The sequence below is a fragment of the Hemiscyllium ocellatum genome, chromosome 24, assembly GCF_020745735.1.
Source record: "Hemiscyllium ocellatum isolate sHemOce1 chromosome 24, sHemOce1.pat.X.cur, whole genome shotgun sequence".
Lineage (NCBI taxonomy): Eukaryota > Metazoa > Chordata > Chondrichthyes > Orectolobiformes > Hemiscylliidae > Hemiscyllium > Hemiscyllium ocellatum.
This window is the reverse complement of record NC_083424.1, coordinates 45,275,400-45,291,186: the sequence shown is the minus strand read 5'-3', so window position 1 is coordinate 45,291,186 and position 15,787 is coordinate 45,275,400. Positions and strand designations below refer to the sequence as shown.

The 15,787-nt window shown below is 43.5% G+C and overlaps 1 protein-coding gene across 1 annotated transcript; it reads right to left on the bottom strand.

Annotated features, from left to right (window-relative positions):
- Nucleotides 1-7,369: 7,369 nt before the first annotated feature.
- pla2g1b (phospholipase A2, group IB (pancreas)) lies at nucleotides 7,370-12,555 on the bottom strand (the record flags this gene model as incomplete). Its single annotated transcript, XM_060844159.1, has 3 exons — nucleotides 7,370-7,491; nucleotides 10,641-10,768; nucleotides 12,389-12,555. Coding segments are annotated over 3 exons (417 nt in total), but the record flags the coding sequence as incomplete, so codon positions are not given.
- Nucleotides 12,556-15,787: the final 3,232 nt, after the last annotated feature.

The window sequence follows — 15,787 nt, the reverse complement described above, 5'->3', positions numbered from 1 at the left end:
TCTCTCTCTCTCTCTCTCTCTCTCTCTCGCTCTCTCAACACTGTCATTGAGCCATAGAGATGTACAGCATGGACACAGGCCCTTTGGTCCAACTCGTCCATGCCAACCAGATATCCTAAATTAATCTAGTCCTATTTGCCAGCACTTGGCCCATATCCCTCTAAACGTTTACTATTTATATACCCATCCAGATGCCTTTTAAATGTTGTAATTTACCAGCCTCCACCATTTCCTCTGGTAGCTCATTCAATACACACGCCACCCTCTGCATGAAAAAGTTCCTCATTAAGTCCCTTGTAATTCTTTCCCCTCTCTCCTTAAACCTAGTCCTGTAATTTTGGACTCCCCCCACCCCAGGTAAAACACCTTGGCTATTCACCCTATCCATGCCCCTCATGATTTTATAAATCTATAAGGTCACCCCTCAGCTCCAGGGAAAACGGGTCCAGCCTGTTCAGCCTCTCCCTATAGCTCAAACCCTCTAACCCTGGCAACATCCTTGCAAATCGTTTCTGAATCCTTTCAAGTTTCACAACATTCTTCCTATAGCAGAGAGATCAGAAATGCACTCAGTAATCCAAAAGTGGCCTAGCCAATATCGTATATAGCCCCAACATGACCTCCAACTCCTATACTCAGTGCACTGACCAATAAGGGACAGCATATCAAACACCTTCTTCACTGTCCTATCTACCTGGGACTCCACTTTCAAGGAACTATGAACCTGCACTCCAAGGTCTCAATGTATTCTCACTTTACTTCAAACTCCCTTGATGCCTTTATTATGTAAAAAAAAAATCTGTCTCTTTCTTGGATATACTCAATGCCTTATCCCCCACAGCCTTCTGTGGAAGAGAATTCCACAGGGTCACTCCCGTCTGAGTGAAGAAAAGTTGTCTCACCGCTGACCGAAATGGTCTACCCTGTATCCTGAAACTGTGTTCCCTCGTTGTCGACACCCCAGCCAGGGGACCATCGATTCTGCCCTGGTGGAGTTTTATACATTTCAATCAGATCCCCCTCTCGTCCTTCTAAACTCAGTGAATACAGGTCCACTCAAACCAATCTCTCCTTCTGAGACAGACCTGTCATCGCCGGTATCAGCTTAATGAAGTTTACGATTACTGAATTCCCCACTGTTAACATTGTGGATTTACTGTGGACCAGAAACTGAACAGGATTAGCCATATGAAATCTGTGGCCTTAAAAACAGGTCAGGGGTTGGAAGTTCTGTCCCAAATAACTCACCTTCTGACTTTTGCTAAGAGAATATAGCCACAAGTTTCCACGGTTTGGAACAAACAGAAGTAAACTTTATGATACAAAGTTACAACAGTGAAACCACTGACAATACAGGTACAACCTTTCCTTTAACCTACAGAATTAACATGAGCTAAATATGGGGAACAGAAAAATTGTGTTTGAACATTGCTCAGAGCATATCATATAGCAAATACAATCAAGACAGATCCTACAGATTTCTGAGCAAAACCTCCTGACATTAATAACACTGTGGGTCTGTAAATCGCATTGAAACTTTATCTCCTCTACAAGGCATTTCAGGAATCTAGGAACTCTCTCAAAAGCCACTTTGCCATGGGCTGCCTCAATGACTGCTCATGTTCTTGGAATTGTACTCCCACAATTCTTTGAGATTACACTCCAGCTTATCCAAAGACATCTAACTTTACTAAGTTGATGCTGCTCAAGAATTTCTCCCAGCTCCAATAGCTTTCAGCTGCACCAAGCAAATATTACTTGTGGGCTTCCTTCACCCCACACTCCCTACTCCCAGTTACACTGAATTATAAATAGCTCACTGGCTTTCTAAACTCCCTACGTACCCCTAAATCTTTTCTGAGCCCTCATTCCAATATTTCACCGTACCTACTGGCTGCTAGGACTTTTTGAGACCTAACAGCTTGGAGTCCGTTTCAACAGCACTCTTTAGAGGATGGAGTTTCTTCTCCCTGCTACCACCCGGCATGGTCTCTAACATGTCACATGACTGTGGCTGTCCTGATGCTATGCTATGGCATTTGTGTCAGTCCTGAGCCCGTGGTTTCACTTTGTGCCATTCTGACGGCCCAGATAGCTGGACCCATTAAAACCACTTTTCAAGCGTGTGGTGTCTACCACCGAGAAGGACAAGGGCATTAGATGCATGGAGCACCCACCACCTGCATGTTCCCCTCCAAGTCTCACACCATCCTGACCATAAGATCATAGTGACACAGGAGCAGATACAGGCCATTCACTCCATCCACTCTGCTCTGCAAATCAATGGTCGATATACTCCTCAACTCCTCCTTCCTACCTTTTCCCCTTAACCCTTGCTTCCCTTATTGATCGAACCTCTGTCCATCTCCGTCTTGAATGGACTGAATGACCATGACTCCACAGCCTTTTGTGGGGAAGAATTCCACAATTTCTGAAGAAAGAAATTCCTTCTCATCTCTGCTTTGAGGGAACAATATCACAGTTCCTTCGGTGTTTCTGGGTCAGAATCCTGGAATTCCCTTTCTAACAGCATTGTGGGTGTTCCTACACCCCAGGGACTGAAGTAGTTCAAGCAGGCAGCTCACCGCCACCTTCCCCAGAACAACTGGGGGTGGGCAACAAATGTTGATCTCACCAGTGATACCCACATTCCTTTGACCAAATAGAAAAGAAAGTTTAAAAAGAGCAGCGAGCAGAGTGTGCATGAACAAGTTAGGACTCTCTGGTCATGCCAGAAGATCAGGACCACACCTGTGGGGATGCCTAGGTATCTATGTTGTCAAATGAGTAAGTACCACTGTACATTTCATAGCAATTCTTCCACTAAACCCACTGTCGCGCAATCGTTGCACACCACTCCTAACCATAGTCCAGGACTGCCAATGCGGTACCGACAGAGAAATGCCAGGCTCTGTAAGAAGTCCCCTCCTGGATCTCTTAGGGAAAGATATACCAAGACCTAAGGGGAAGCATCAGTGGGTTTTCTCCTTCTCCCCTACTAGCCCAGACACTGACACCCCGACTCATGTGGTTAAAATAGAGAGCATGCCAGCAGAGACTGTCCACCTGCTCAGGTCCAGGCAGGAGAGAACCCTGTGGTGTTGGCATGTTTTTGAAATCTATCCATTTAAATAATAGTCTGCCTTTTGATTCTTCCTACCATAGTTCACCCTTACACTTCCCAATATTAAATTTCATCTCTCAAGTCTTTGTCCACTTGCTTCTTGTAGATTCCTTATGTTTTCATCCCGACATACCCTTACACCGATTTTAGTACCGTCAGCAAATTTGGATATCAATGTTCCCTTCTCCAAGTCTTTCATACAGATAGTAAATAGCTGAAGCCCCAGCACTGACACTTGTAACTCTCTACTAGTCACGCATTTCAAAACTGAAGACACCCCCGAATATAAACTTTCAGCCTCTGTGTTTAAATCAATCTTCAATTCTTGTGAATACATTATCTCCAATACTGTCAGCTCCTGTCTTGTGCAATATCCCACCGACTGCATTTTGAAAATTCAAATATATTGCGTCTAGTCTTTATCAACTCTGCTAGTTATATCCTCAAAGAGCTCAAGCAAATTTGCCAAATATGATTTCCCTTTGATTAAACCATAGCTCTGTTTGATAGTGTTTAGCTTCTCTAAATGCCCTCCTATTTCTTTCTTAATAATACACCCTAGCATTTTCCCAGTGACAGATTCAGGATAACTGGCCTATAGTTTCCTGCTTGCTCTCCTCCTCCCTTCGAGAACAAGGGCATCACATTAGCATTTTTCCAATCTGCTCGAGCCCTCTCAGTGAGTTCAGGAGTATTTTGACCAACACCTTTGCAATCTCTGCAGCCACTTCCTTTTAAACCCTTGGATGCAAGCTGTCAGGTTGCAGTGTGATCAGTTGGCAGATGCCAATGTCCATGGAAGATATGTACATTTGACTAAATAGCCTCAAATCTGTTTTGTGCCATAAACAAAATCCATGAAAATTCTGCCTCCAGATATTTACATCCTGATGGGATAGGAATCAGGATCCAGCTAAAAGGAGGCAAGACCCAACTCAGGTCAAAGGACGGCTGTTTCGACAAGTCTGAGCACCAGCACCTCAGGAGCTTGGGCTGTCACAGCAGGTTACTGCTGGTACCTGCAGCCTCCTGGAATAAGGCCTTCTTCCCAGTGAGGGGCAGGTGAACAGGCAGTGCCAATGCCTGACAGAATGGCAGTGAGTGGAGGTTACCATCCCCCACACCCCCACCACTGTAGTACGACATCCCCAACAGCCCCACCCCCACCCCAGATCTCTGCCTTTTGCCAAGTTATGAGCTTTTCTCTACTGCAAGGTGAGAAAGCAGAGTTAAGGCATAAAGTGCAACACTTTTGGAGGATAATTGTAAGGCATTTGTACAGAAGGTGTATGTGAGCGTGGCTGTTCAGATGGGGATGTAGGCAGCTTATTACAGAGAGGGGTGATTGGGACTGCATGTGTATTGACCTGAGGCTGCGCAGGGGAATGTCAGGAAAGTCAAGATTGTGAGCCTTGCCACCTGATAGTGTCACTCTACCCACCTGTTATAGCCTTCAGATGTCCTCCTACTACACTGTGTCCAGGTTGGAGGGAGCATGCCTTTGCTGCTAACTCCCTCAATGACTTCCATCCATTCCTGTGCATTTGGAGAGACTGTTGTCTCCCCATATCCCTCCAAATCCTTAGGAGAATTCACCCTGCTCCAGCCTTTCACTTGATTCCCCCCAAATGAGAGTGAGGGGCCAGGGACAGCCAATCCAGCTCTCTGCTCCACTCCTCTCCTTGCTTTGAGAAGTGGTTCTTAAACCACTCCTTTCACAGAAAAGACTAATTAAAATCAGCGTGTGAAAGGAATGGCTTCTAATGAAAGGGATCACCGTGGGTTTCGGGACCACCTCCAGAAAATCTTGCCCAATGGCAGGTGAGCAGCAGGTCTGCCCAGTGGACCATTGGTAGCATTTCAGACCTGGGTTAGAGATGCCACTGGGACGTTAATGGGTGGTCGATACCTCATGCCCAGCAGGAGTCTGGGGGTGGGGGGGGGTGATGTGGGCCAGCAAGCAGAGCGGGGTCAGCAAGGTCTCCTTTATTTAACTCACCCCTCAACCACCAGGAGCTACTTCTTTCACAGGCTTGCAGCTGCTGCCCCCTGCCATCTTGTGTGAGGGTTCTCCTCCACAGTGATGGCTGGCGGCTGTGCCCGTTAAATGTTTATAATTTTATCTGTTCCAGAGGGGACCCCCATTTTGAGCTGCCCTCCCATTCTCTAGCCTTTCCCAGTGGGGTTACCAATAAGAGGTCTAAGCTATTGGAACGCCTTCTGAGCCAGCGAGTTATCTACCCCACCCACCATCCTCAGTTGGATGACCTTCCTAGAGGTGGCCTCCTAAGTGGTTGTTGTTGTAATGGTTCAGCTGAATTAAATCTTTAGATGATCACATGTTGTATGGGCTGGCTGGATTCTTGGTGACAACAGGATAGACCTTCTGCCACCATCTTCCTTTAAGGTGGGGATCTACAGGGCTTAATTTGTCTAGTGTGGTAGACATATTATCCCATGTCCCCATCTCAGAGGTGAATAATGAGAGTGAATTCTCAGCTCAGGTCTCCAGATTGTTGATTGGTGCTATTTCCCAGCAAAGATAACTGGTAGTCAACATTATACCCCCAGCTTCTTCAAAGAGAAGAATGTATTGAATAAATTGAATTGACTCTTGTGAAGCTTCCTCAAGAGTTGAGAGCATGTGAACACATTTTCTACCATCATGTATGAGACGATGGCTGCAGCCCACCACAGAATGTGTGGTCACCTCAGTGGTCACTGCATTTGGGCCTTCCAGTAAAATCTCATCCTGGTTAATGCAAGGCTGTGGTCTCTACCCTTTCCTTCATCTAGGATGGGCTGAGAGCTGTAGAAGCAGAGGTTTCAACGCTACCTCAATGTCATCGCTATGACCCGAACTTTAACAGGAGCACACGATGAATGCCTTGAGCTCAGAGGCAGCATGGTGAGTCTGGAGTGAAAGTTACATTGATGCTCACTGCCTTTTAATTCAATAGAGAGTCACTCTCACAGAACACTGCAATCCCTCTTCGCTGTCTCAGTTTCCTTACAATCAACAGAACTCTTCAGAAACCAAAATAGTCTTATACATTCCTACAATCCTACATAACATCTTGTTTTCGAGTGTCACACAGCTCACATTTCCAACTGGATTTTTTTCCTGTCTAGCCTGGAATACCCTTGGAACTGGCCCCGTTCTCCTATGCCCTAAGGGATGGATACTCTGTGCATATAGATACACAGCACACCATTTCCATATTGACAATAGCCGCTGACAGTAATCAACAGACTGTAATAATTCATTGCAATGTTAAAAGAAATTCCACGAACATCTAGTGTTAGATGGCTTTAATTCACTTGGAATAAAACAAGACGTTTATTAAAATTCCATATGTGTGGCTTTAGAAAAAGCTAAGGCTTGTGGAATTCATGTTGTACTGAATAGCAAAATTTAAATTGGCATGACAAAAGAAAGCTCTAAGTGATGGCATGTTTTGGAAACGATTTGAAGAGAATTGACATGAATGATCCCAGATTTAGATCCCTAAAATTGTGAGGACTCAGAAAAGAAGATTAAAGGACACTTAGGGTGGCATGGTGGCTCAGTGGTTAGCACTGCTGCCTCACAGCACCAGGGACCCAGGTACGATTCCAGCCTCGGGTGACTGTGTGGAGTATGCACAGAGTTCTCCCTGTGTCTGAGTCTGGGTGCTTTGGTTTCCTCCTACAGTCCAAAGATATGCAGGTTAGGGAGATTGCCCGTAGTGTCCAAGGATGTGCAGGGTAGGTGGATTAGCTAGGAGAAATGCAGGATTATAGGGATCAGGGAAGGGGGCTTATTCTAGTTGGAATGCTCTTCAAAGGGTCATTTCGACCTAATTGGTTGATTGGTTTGCTTCAACAGTGCAGTGATTCTATATGATCCAGGTCTTCAGAATGACAGATAATACGCGATGTAAATGCAACATTGGTCAAAGACTGATTTGGAGATGCCGGTGTTGGATTGGGGTGTACAAAGTTAACAAATCACACCACACCAGGTGCTTCCAATTAAACCTGCTGGTCTCTAACCTGGTGTTGTGTGATTTTTAACCTTGGTCAAAGACTGTTAGCACAGAACATACAGTTTTGGATTTAAATGAGATTACAGTTTGTAGAGAACAGTGTGAATATGGAAATCAAAGATATTTAGAAATATTTTGAAATAAACTGCATAGATACATATAGAAGGAAAGTCGATTTCATATTTCAAAGTAACATATGGTTAATAACATTCATTTCCTATTTACAGTACTGAGATTGGTCCAGATTCTTATACTGTTGATTGTATTTTGCTGCAGAGAAGCAGATGGCTGCCTTACGGTCACATTCACAGACAAACATCTTACACGGTCTATTTCTGCCTGAAAAAAATACATGGGAAAATATCAGTAATTCATTTGGAAACCACATGTATCAATGGTTCTAGAAGGGTGTTGTGCTTGGGAACTGTGACACGGAAGAGATTCGATGCTATGTGAAGTCTCACCGCCATGCCATGATGGATGTTTCTCCACAGGAGAGATCGTCACCTTGTGCAGGTGGCTGCTGTGACAGAGGCCTGACAGAGATTAATAAACATTGTGTCTGATCCAAGCCCCTGCTCATCATCCTCTTACCTCTGTCAAGAATAAACAATGTCACCCAGAGATAATGCTTTCTTTTATAGGGATATCAAAACAAAGGGCTATGCGTTAATAATAGGCAACAATACATAGACAATTTAGGGTAAACATTTGAAACATTTCTGCCAGTGCAGAACTTGTTAACGTAGATAAGTAGTTGAGTTGAACAGAAAGGATGTTCTTGGGGGAAGATAGATAAGTGTATGGTGGAGAAAGGAAAAGGAACAATTCATTGCATTGTTATTAAATTTTAACATTTATTAAAATTCCATGAATGTGGCTTTAGAAAAAGCTATGGTTTTGAAAAAGCTAAGAGTTGGATGTAGAAGGGTGAGTGGAACATAAACATTCATGTAGCCTATTCGGAGTGAATGGTCTGATAACTGATGCTGTGACCCAATTGGTCAAGAGCAGGTCTCCAGGCCCCTACAATGCCAACACTGTGTGACCGAATTAAAGGTGATCTTCCATGGGGGGACATCTCCTAACCAGCCACCCTAAATTCAGCAGAAGAGTTTTAGATAGTCCAAGGGAAAATATGCTGAATCGCGTTATTGGGTCTTTTCCCAACAGAGCTATAGCAGTCAGTTAAACAGGCCCATGGACATCCACTTCCTTCAAGTCTGCTGTGGGTCCTTTCTGGCTGTGAGCTAATCTGGACTCAAATGACATCCATCCTCATGCACTTCCCAACAGTGATTGGAGCCCAAGCTCCACTGCATGGATGGAGGGACACTCGCACACACATACACGTGTATATACACAGACACACATGCACGTGCACACACAGACTCACATACATGATGGTTATGAGTGGTACTAATATATCCCTGTTCTGGCTGAGGTAGGTTCATGACTTGCCCCATTCCCCTCTCTGATGGGCAATGTAGAGTATCAGATGTTGTACATTAGCCGGTTTAATTTTGTTTTAAAAGGGCTGAATACTGCTTGGGTGTTCTTGGGGAGAGACCATGCAACGTCTACATTTGCATTTGGGACTTTTCAAGGTACAGACTGGAGTGTATTATCTCCCCTCCCGAAACCACTTTGATTTCGTCCCCTCCTCTTTTCCCCATTTTGTTTTGCTTTGTTTCAATCTTGTCACACTTTCCCCTCATGGATGGTATGTGTAAATTGGTGAATTGGTCATTTATTTACTCGCTGAGTGAGTTTATTTAAGCAAAAAAAAAGTCTATCATCTTTTTTAGTTGCAGTTTGGCCCCACCCTCCTGGCCTTTTGGCAGTTGGTGTGGAGTGGGGTAGGCAGGTTAGAGAAACCTCCATGAGGCCCTGGCTAAAACAGCCACTAACAGTCTCAGGCCTTGGAGAGACTCACATCTCCACATCTGCACTCCGTTATCTTTGGAGAGGGAGCCCAAGGTGCTCACTAATACTCTTGAAGTTTTTTGGGATAGGAGCTGGGTGCATCAACTCCCAAGATATTTTGGTTTATTATCTGATTCAATGTCTCTAGTCACTGTCATAGAGTCATACAGCATAGAAACAGGCCCTTTGGCCCAACTTGTCCATGCTGACCAGGACCGCTAAATAGAACTAGTCCCATTTGCATGCATTTGGCCCTTATCCCTCTAAACCTTTCCTATCCATCTACAGGTCCAAATGCCTTTTAAATTTGTAATTGTGTCAACTTTCATCACTTCCTCTGGCAGCTTGTGCCATACACGCACCACCAGCAGTGTGAAAAAGATGCCCCTCAGGTCCTTTTTAAATCTTGCCCCTCTCACCTTAAGCGTATGCCCTTAATTTTGGACTCCCCCAACCCTGGGAAAAGACCTTGACTATTCACCCTATCCATGCCCCTCATGATTTTATAGACCTCACAAGGTCAGCCCTCAGCCACCAACGATCCAAGGAAAAAAAGACCCAGCCTATTCAGCCTCTCCTTATAACCCAAAGCATAGTTTTGTTTTCTTCCCTTGTGGATGTTGACTTTTGGATGGGAAAAATAAGAAGGGGAAGGTGGATCTTATGTTTGTATCGATTTACACAATACCACTAGGAACCTCTGACCATCTTTTGCAAGTTCCCTCCAGGCCTGGCTTGTGCCAAGACTGATCCAGATGGAGTATTGAGGAATGGAATTGATATGTTAGAGTTGAAAACACAAGTTGAGGAGTTCTTCAAAATGTTTTCTCCGGTGAGCATTGACTGCCTCCTTGTCAATGACCTTCTCTCCATGGATGACTGTCAGTGGGGGTGTGCCCTTAAGTGCCTGGGGCATATACTGCCTGGATAGCACTGAAGAAAGAACTTGTCTCATTGGTGTTTGCAAAATGTTAGATCTCCCATTTGTTTCCTACCCATCATTCATTCTCCTTTTGCTTGGAAATATTGTGACCAGTTTGACAAAGCTTATCAGAACTTAACAGAGTATAAGCACTGAGTTTTTGCAGACTGGCAACTTTCACAATAGCTCAAGAGAAAAGTAGCATTCCCATGCAGGCTGCTGAGGGCAGCAGTGCAACAACACAAAAGAACACAAATCAAAAAATGCTGGAAATCACAGCGGGGTCAGGCAGCATTCGATGAAGCCCTCTGATGAAGACTCATTAAGATTTGAAACATTAGCTTGTTCTCTCTCTCAGGATGCTGCTTGACCTACTGTGATTTCCAACATTTTTTTGGTTTCAGTACAGACGCCAACATCTGTAATACATCTGCTCCAACATTAAGGAAGAAGTGGCAGGCATGTTTCTTACTGTGCCACAGTAACTACACTTCCACAGTATTTAATTGGCTGTAAAGTGCTTTGGGACATCCTGACGCAGTGAAAGGCACTACATAAATGCAAATTCTTTCTTGCATTTGAACCTGATTTCTGCAGAATAGAATTTGTACGATATTTAGAAGCCCCAATCTATACTTACTGGTGCAGGCAATGGTGTTCTCAGAACAGGTATAACTGTAGATGATGGTGTAAGGATTGTCAATGATTGGCCAGCATTCCTTTAGCTTCACAGCATCACTGTAACAGTTATCATGGATTTGACAGCACCTTTTAAAACATCGATAACACCTCAGTTGAGACAACTGCTTGAATTTACAGATCATTAATTTAAAGCTTCACCCACCAGCCACCAGTTTGATACTTTTAAACAGCCCACCCAGACACGTTATAACATACCTCTGCAGCAGGTGGGACTTAAACCCAGGTCTTCTTACCTGGGGGATCAGGGACACTGCATCACAACAACCAGATTTGGTTAGGCCATGTCATTTGAGTTTGTGTAATTCACTGTGAGTTCCAATTTGTGCCACCCTTCGGTCCAACTCTTCCGCACCAACCAGACATCCCACTCTGACCCACTCCCATTTGCAGTATTTGGCCCATATTCCTCTAAACCCTTCCTATTCCTATACCGAGCCAGATGCCTTTTAAATGTTGTAATTGTACCAGCCTCCACCACTTCCTCTGGCAGCTCGTTCCATATACGCTCCACACTCTCTGTGGAAAGGTTGTCCCTTAGGTCCCTTTTAAATCTTTCCCCTCTCACCTTAAACCTACGTCCTTTAGTTTTGGATTCCCCCACCTGAGGAAAAAGACCTTGTCTATTCACCCTATCGATGCCCCTCATGATTTTATAAACCCCTATGAGGTCACCCCTCAGCCTCCAATGCTCCAGGCAAAAAATCCACAGCCTGTTCAACCTCTTCGTATAACTCAAAACCTTCAGTCTTGACAACTTCCATGTAAATCTTTTCTGCAACTTCTCAAGTTTAACAGCATCCTTCCTATAGTAGGGCAATCAGAACTGAATGCAGTATTCCAAAAGTGGCCTCACCAATGTCCTGGCCAGCTACAATATGACGTCCCAACCTCTACACACAATGTTCTGACCAATGAAGGCAAGCACACCAACAGCCTTATTTCCCTCCCTGCTTACCTGCGTCTCCAGTTTCAAGGAACTGTACACCTGCACTCCCAGGTCTTTTTGTTCAGGAACACTCACCAGGACCTTACCATTAAGTGTATAAATCCTGACTTGTTTTGCCTTACCAAAACGCAGCACCTCACATTTATCTCAATTAAACTCCATCGGCCATTCCTCGGCCCAATGGCCCATTTGATCATGGTCCTGCTGTACTCTGAGGTAATCTTCTTCGCTGTCCACTACACCTCCAATTTTTCTGTCATCTGCAAACCAACGAACCATGCCTACTCTATTCATATCCAAATCATTTGTATAATTGACTAAAACGCAGGTGGCAAGGAATTTCCCAGCTTTCTCTTGATAATTCCACTGTTCCCTCTCTCCTCTTCGAACAGCCTGTTTCTAATTCTTGCGTTCATGCTTTTTTTTTGCCACTCCCTGCAATTCTATGTCAGGAGGAGTGGAGATAAGAAGCTACATTACTCCAGTGTGCAACAGACTCAATTGACTGGCTAGTTTTTCCCTCCCCTTGCATTTCCTTGTTTTCTTATTAAGGTCAGTGCACTCTCTTATGACATGTCACACCTTTCAAAAGTACATCTTTCACAGTGCACTGGCAAACAAGAGCAGTGAGCACCCTCCATGCAGTTTTAATCAATTTAAGATTGTCTATATTGCGAGCGTCACGTCCAGGTTTCTCTTTGGCAAAAGTGAGAGCACGAACACATTTGTTGTCAACTTACTTGTCCAGTTCGTCCACCGGGGTCCCAGATCCCCCAACTCCACAGTAACAGCCGTAGTTACTGAAATCCAGCAAGGGCCGGCTGCTTGGAATCCTGCACAGGATCATTTGGCGGAACTGCCAGAGGGCTCTGGGCTGAATGGCCTTGCTGTCAGCCGCTACGACAAGGGAAAGAGGAGCAAGTTCAGATGGTCAGACACCCAAAACAAAGGCATGAAACAAACAAGAAACTCCCAGGAGTTACCTGCCAGGAAAACCGCAGCCAGCAGTGAGAACATCCTTCCAAATCAAATCGTCACCAAAGCTCTCGACCTGAATTTATTTTCAAAGAAAGCTTGAAAATGCTGCAAATACCCAGTAGGTTCCGCAGAGAGAGACACAGGGTTACAGTTTCACCTCAGAACAAGCAAACTGTCTTAATTTCCTGTACTCCTTCCAGGCATGTTCACTCTCTGGTCTCTGTAAGGGCGGTACAGCCCTAATAAATCAAGAAACAATGCATTTGCATTCTCAGGTTTTGATTTAAAATGGATATGATAAAGAAAGTTGCTCCTGTTGGTTGTAAGCTGACCTCACCCATTGGCTCACCTTGCTGGACTGATATATGTTAGGAGCTGTGCTTCAGGATAGGTAGTGGTTCAGGGGAACTGGGAGTGTAAGTGTTGCAATCCCTGCAGACAGCCACAGCGTTTGCAAATATATCGTCTTTTCCGATGCCTGGCTGGAAACCAGGAGCAGAAGTAGACCACTCACCCCTTACAGCCTGCTCACCATTCAGTGTGATCATGGTGATCCTCTCTCTCAACCCTATTCTCACTTTCTCTCCATTCCCTTGATGCCTGTATTATCTAACAAAAATTATCTGTCTCCTTTTTGAATATACTCTGTGCCTTCTATTGTAGAGAATTCCACAGGTTGACCACGCTGTGAGTGAAGACATGTTTCCTCAGCTCAGTCCAAAATGGCGTATCCTGAGACTGTGTTCCCTAGTTCCACAGTCCCGAGTCAGGGGAAACATCCTCTGCACCTGTCCACAGCTCTGTTAGAACCTTTTACATTTCAATTGGATCCTCCTCCCACCATTCTAAACTCGGGCGATTAAAGACCTAGTCAAACCAATCTCTCCCTATAGGACAGTCCTGCCATCCCCAGTGTCAGCCTTATAAACCTTCGCTGCACTCTCTCCACAGCACCTAGATCCTTTTTTAGAAAGGGAGACCAACGTTGTGCACAATATTCAGGTGTGGCCTCGCCAAAGCCCTGCCTAACTGCAGTAAGACATTCCGACTTAGGAACTCCATTCTCTTGAAGGACTATGGATGGGGGATTTCAAGACTAGGGGGTACATTTTTAAGCTGAGAGGAGGGAGATTTAAAAAATACATGAAGCGATTTTTTTTACAGAAGGTGGTTTGCGTGTGGAATGAACTTAGAGTGTGTGGTGGGCACTGTTACAACATTGAAAAGACATTTGGATAAGTACATGAATAGGAAAGATCTGAAGGGATGTGGTCCAGGAGCAGGCAGGTGGGGGACTAGTTTAGTTTGGGAATATGTTTGGTGTGGACTGGTTGAGCCAAAGGGTCTGTGTCCATGCTGCATGACTCTATAACTCTATGTCTCTATGACAATATTTCACATTTCAATATATTTACTGTAATAAACAAACTAGAAGCAATATTATTGAATACTATTCACTAAGTAATTTATTGTCTAAAATACAGTTTGACTCTTAAACTGATAAGAATTCTCTCTTTACTGTTACAACTAGCTCTGTTCCTTAAGTGGAGTCAAAAACTATTTTCAACTCCCAAGAATTGTTTCTTTTTCCAGTTGAATGAGTTCTAATCCCCGAATTGATTTCCACAGGGACAGAGATCCATTCCTCTGGTCAAACTAGGTGAATTCTCCAATCTGGTTTAAATCATCTGTTATGACTGAGGGAAGAAATGAACTGGTAATCAACCCCACTACGCACTACTCAAAAGTGTAAGTCTTGCTTAATTACCAAGATGATCAGTTTGTATTTCTTTATTAATTACCGAGAATGAAACAAACTTTCACCAGATTTCTTCAATAACAACTTGTTTTTTAGAACAAACTTATTCTTTGAACATGTTGAAAACCTGGTTATCAATTAGCTACCATGCAGAATTTAACTATGGCTCTCTTAATTCTAACATACACAGACAAGACAACATGGATCTACAGAGGTATTGAGTTTTGTAAATAAAGGTGAAAAAGGAACAACATCATTTTAGGTCAAGGCTACAATCTGAGAAGGTAGAATGGGTTGACTTGCCAGAGCTCCTGTGATCCCCTGTGTTACGATGTGGAGAACAAACCCCTTTGCTAATTAAAACCAACACCCAGAAAAGTTCACCTCACCTTGTAATCTGTTAAAAATGTGAGTGTGTGAAAGAAAACTCCTAACTTCCACTATTTAAGGAAAATTAACAACTTATTTACCTAACTCTAATAGTGAACATTAAACAAAAGCCATTAACAAATCCAAGCCTCCTTTTTTCTTAACTAATAATTATCTGACCCCAACTGTTGCTCCAAACACAATCATTAAACATTACATTAACTTAATTTCTCAAATTCCATACAGATGGTCTTCTCCTCTCCCTTCAGACTTCCTTCCTCTTTTTCCCGACTCTGCTGTCCTCTCCCTGGGTCATTTTCCTTCTTTTTACTGTTTTTACAGGAAAAGGTAGCTTTTGATAGATAGTGCCTTCTGAAATTTCTTTGAGAGCAAGACGTTAGATGGGCAATTAGCTCTCCGGTTCTATGGCAATTGCTCTGACCAATTTTCAAAATGCTTGCATTTTTCATATCCCCAGCATCATTCCCTCTCATTGGTCCAATGTTGTCAATACAATCAATTCAAACTCAATAGTGTTTTAGTATCCTGGGCATAATTTAAATTAATTGGTTAAATTTGAATTGTTGTCAAAACAGCAACCAAAACTCAGGAATACATTTAACAGCCATTTGCTACATATATCTATTTTGGAATGGTCTGTCTCTTTGCTCTTCTATTCTAGCAGCTGTGGCTGTACTTTAAACTTACTTTAAAATTCAGAAATCACTATCTAACTTAAAGTGAGCATACACTCTTTCGACTTCATAACACCTGCCAATGAGAGTAAATTGCTGACAATCAGAGAATAATGGAAGATCATCAGACCAGATTTTATCTTCAGATAGGAAATTGTTAGGTCTCTCAATATTTGAATCTTTCAAAAGTTTTCAGACTGTTAAAACTAATGCTTTATACTACTCTGCTTTAAGTTTTGTCTCTTACTGATTGTCAGAGAGAGAGAAAGAGAGAGAGACTTCTGCTGCTAACTCCTCCTCATATCCAAGTCTGTGAAAACAAATAGCACCTCAGTCCA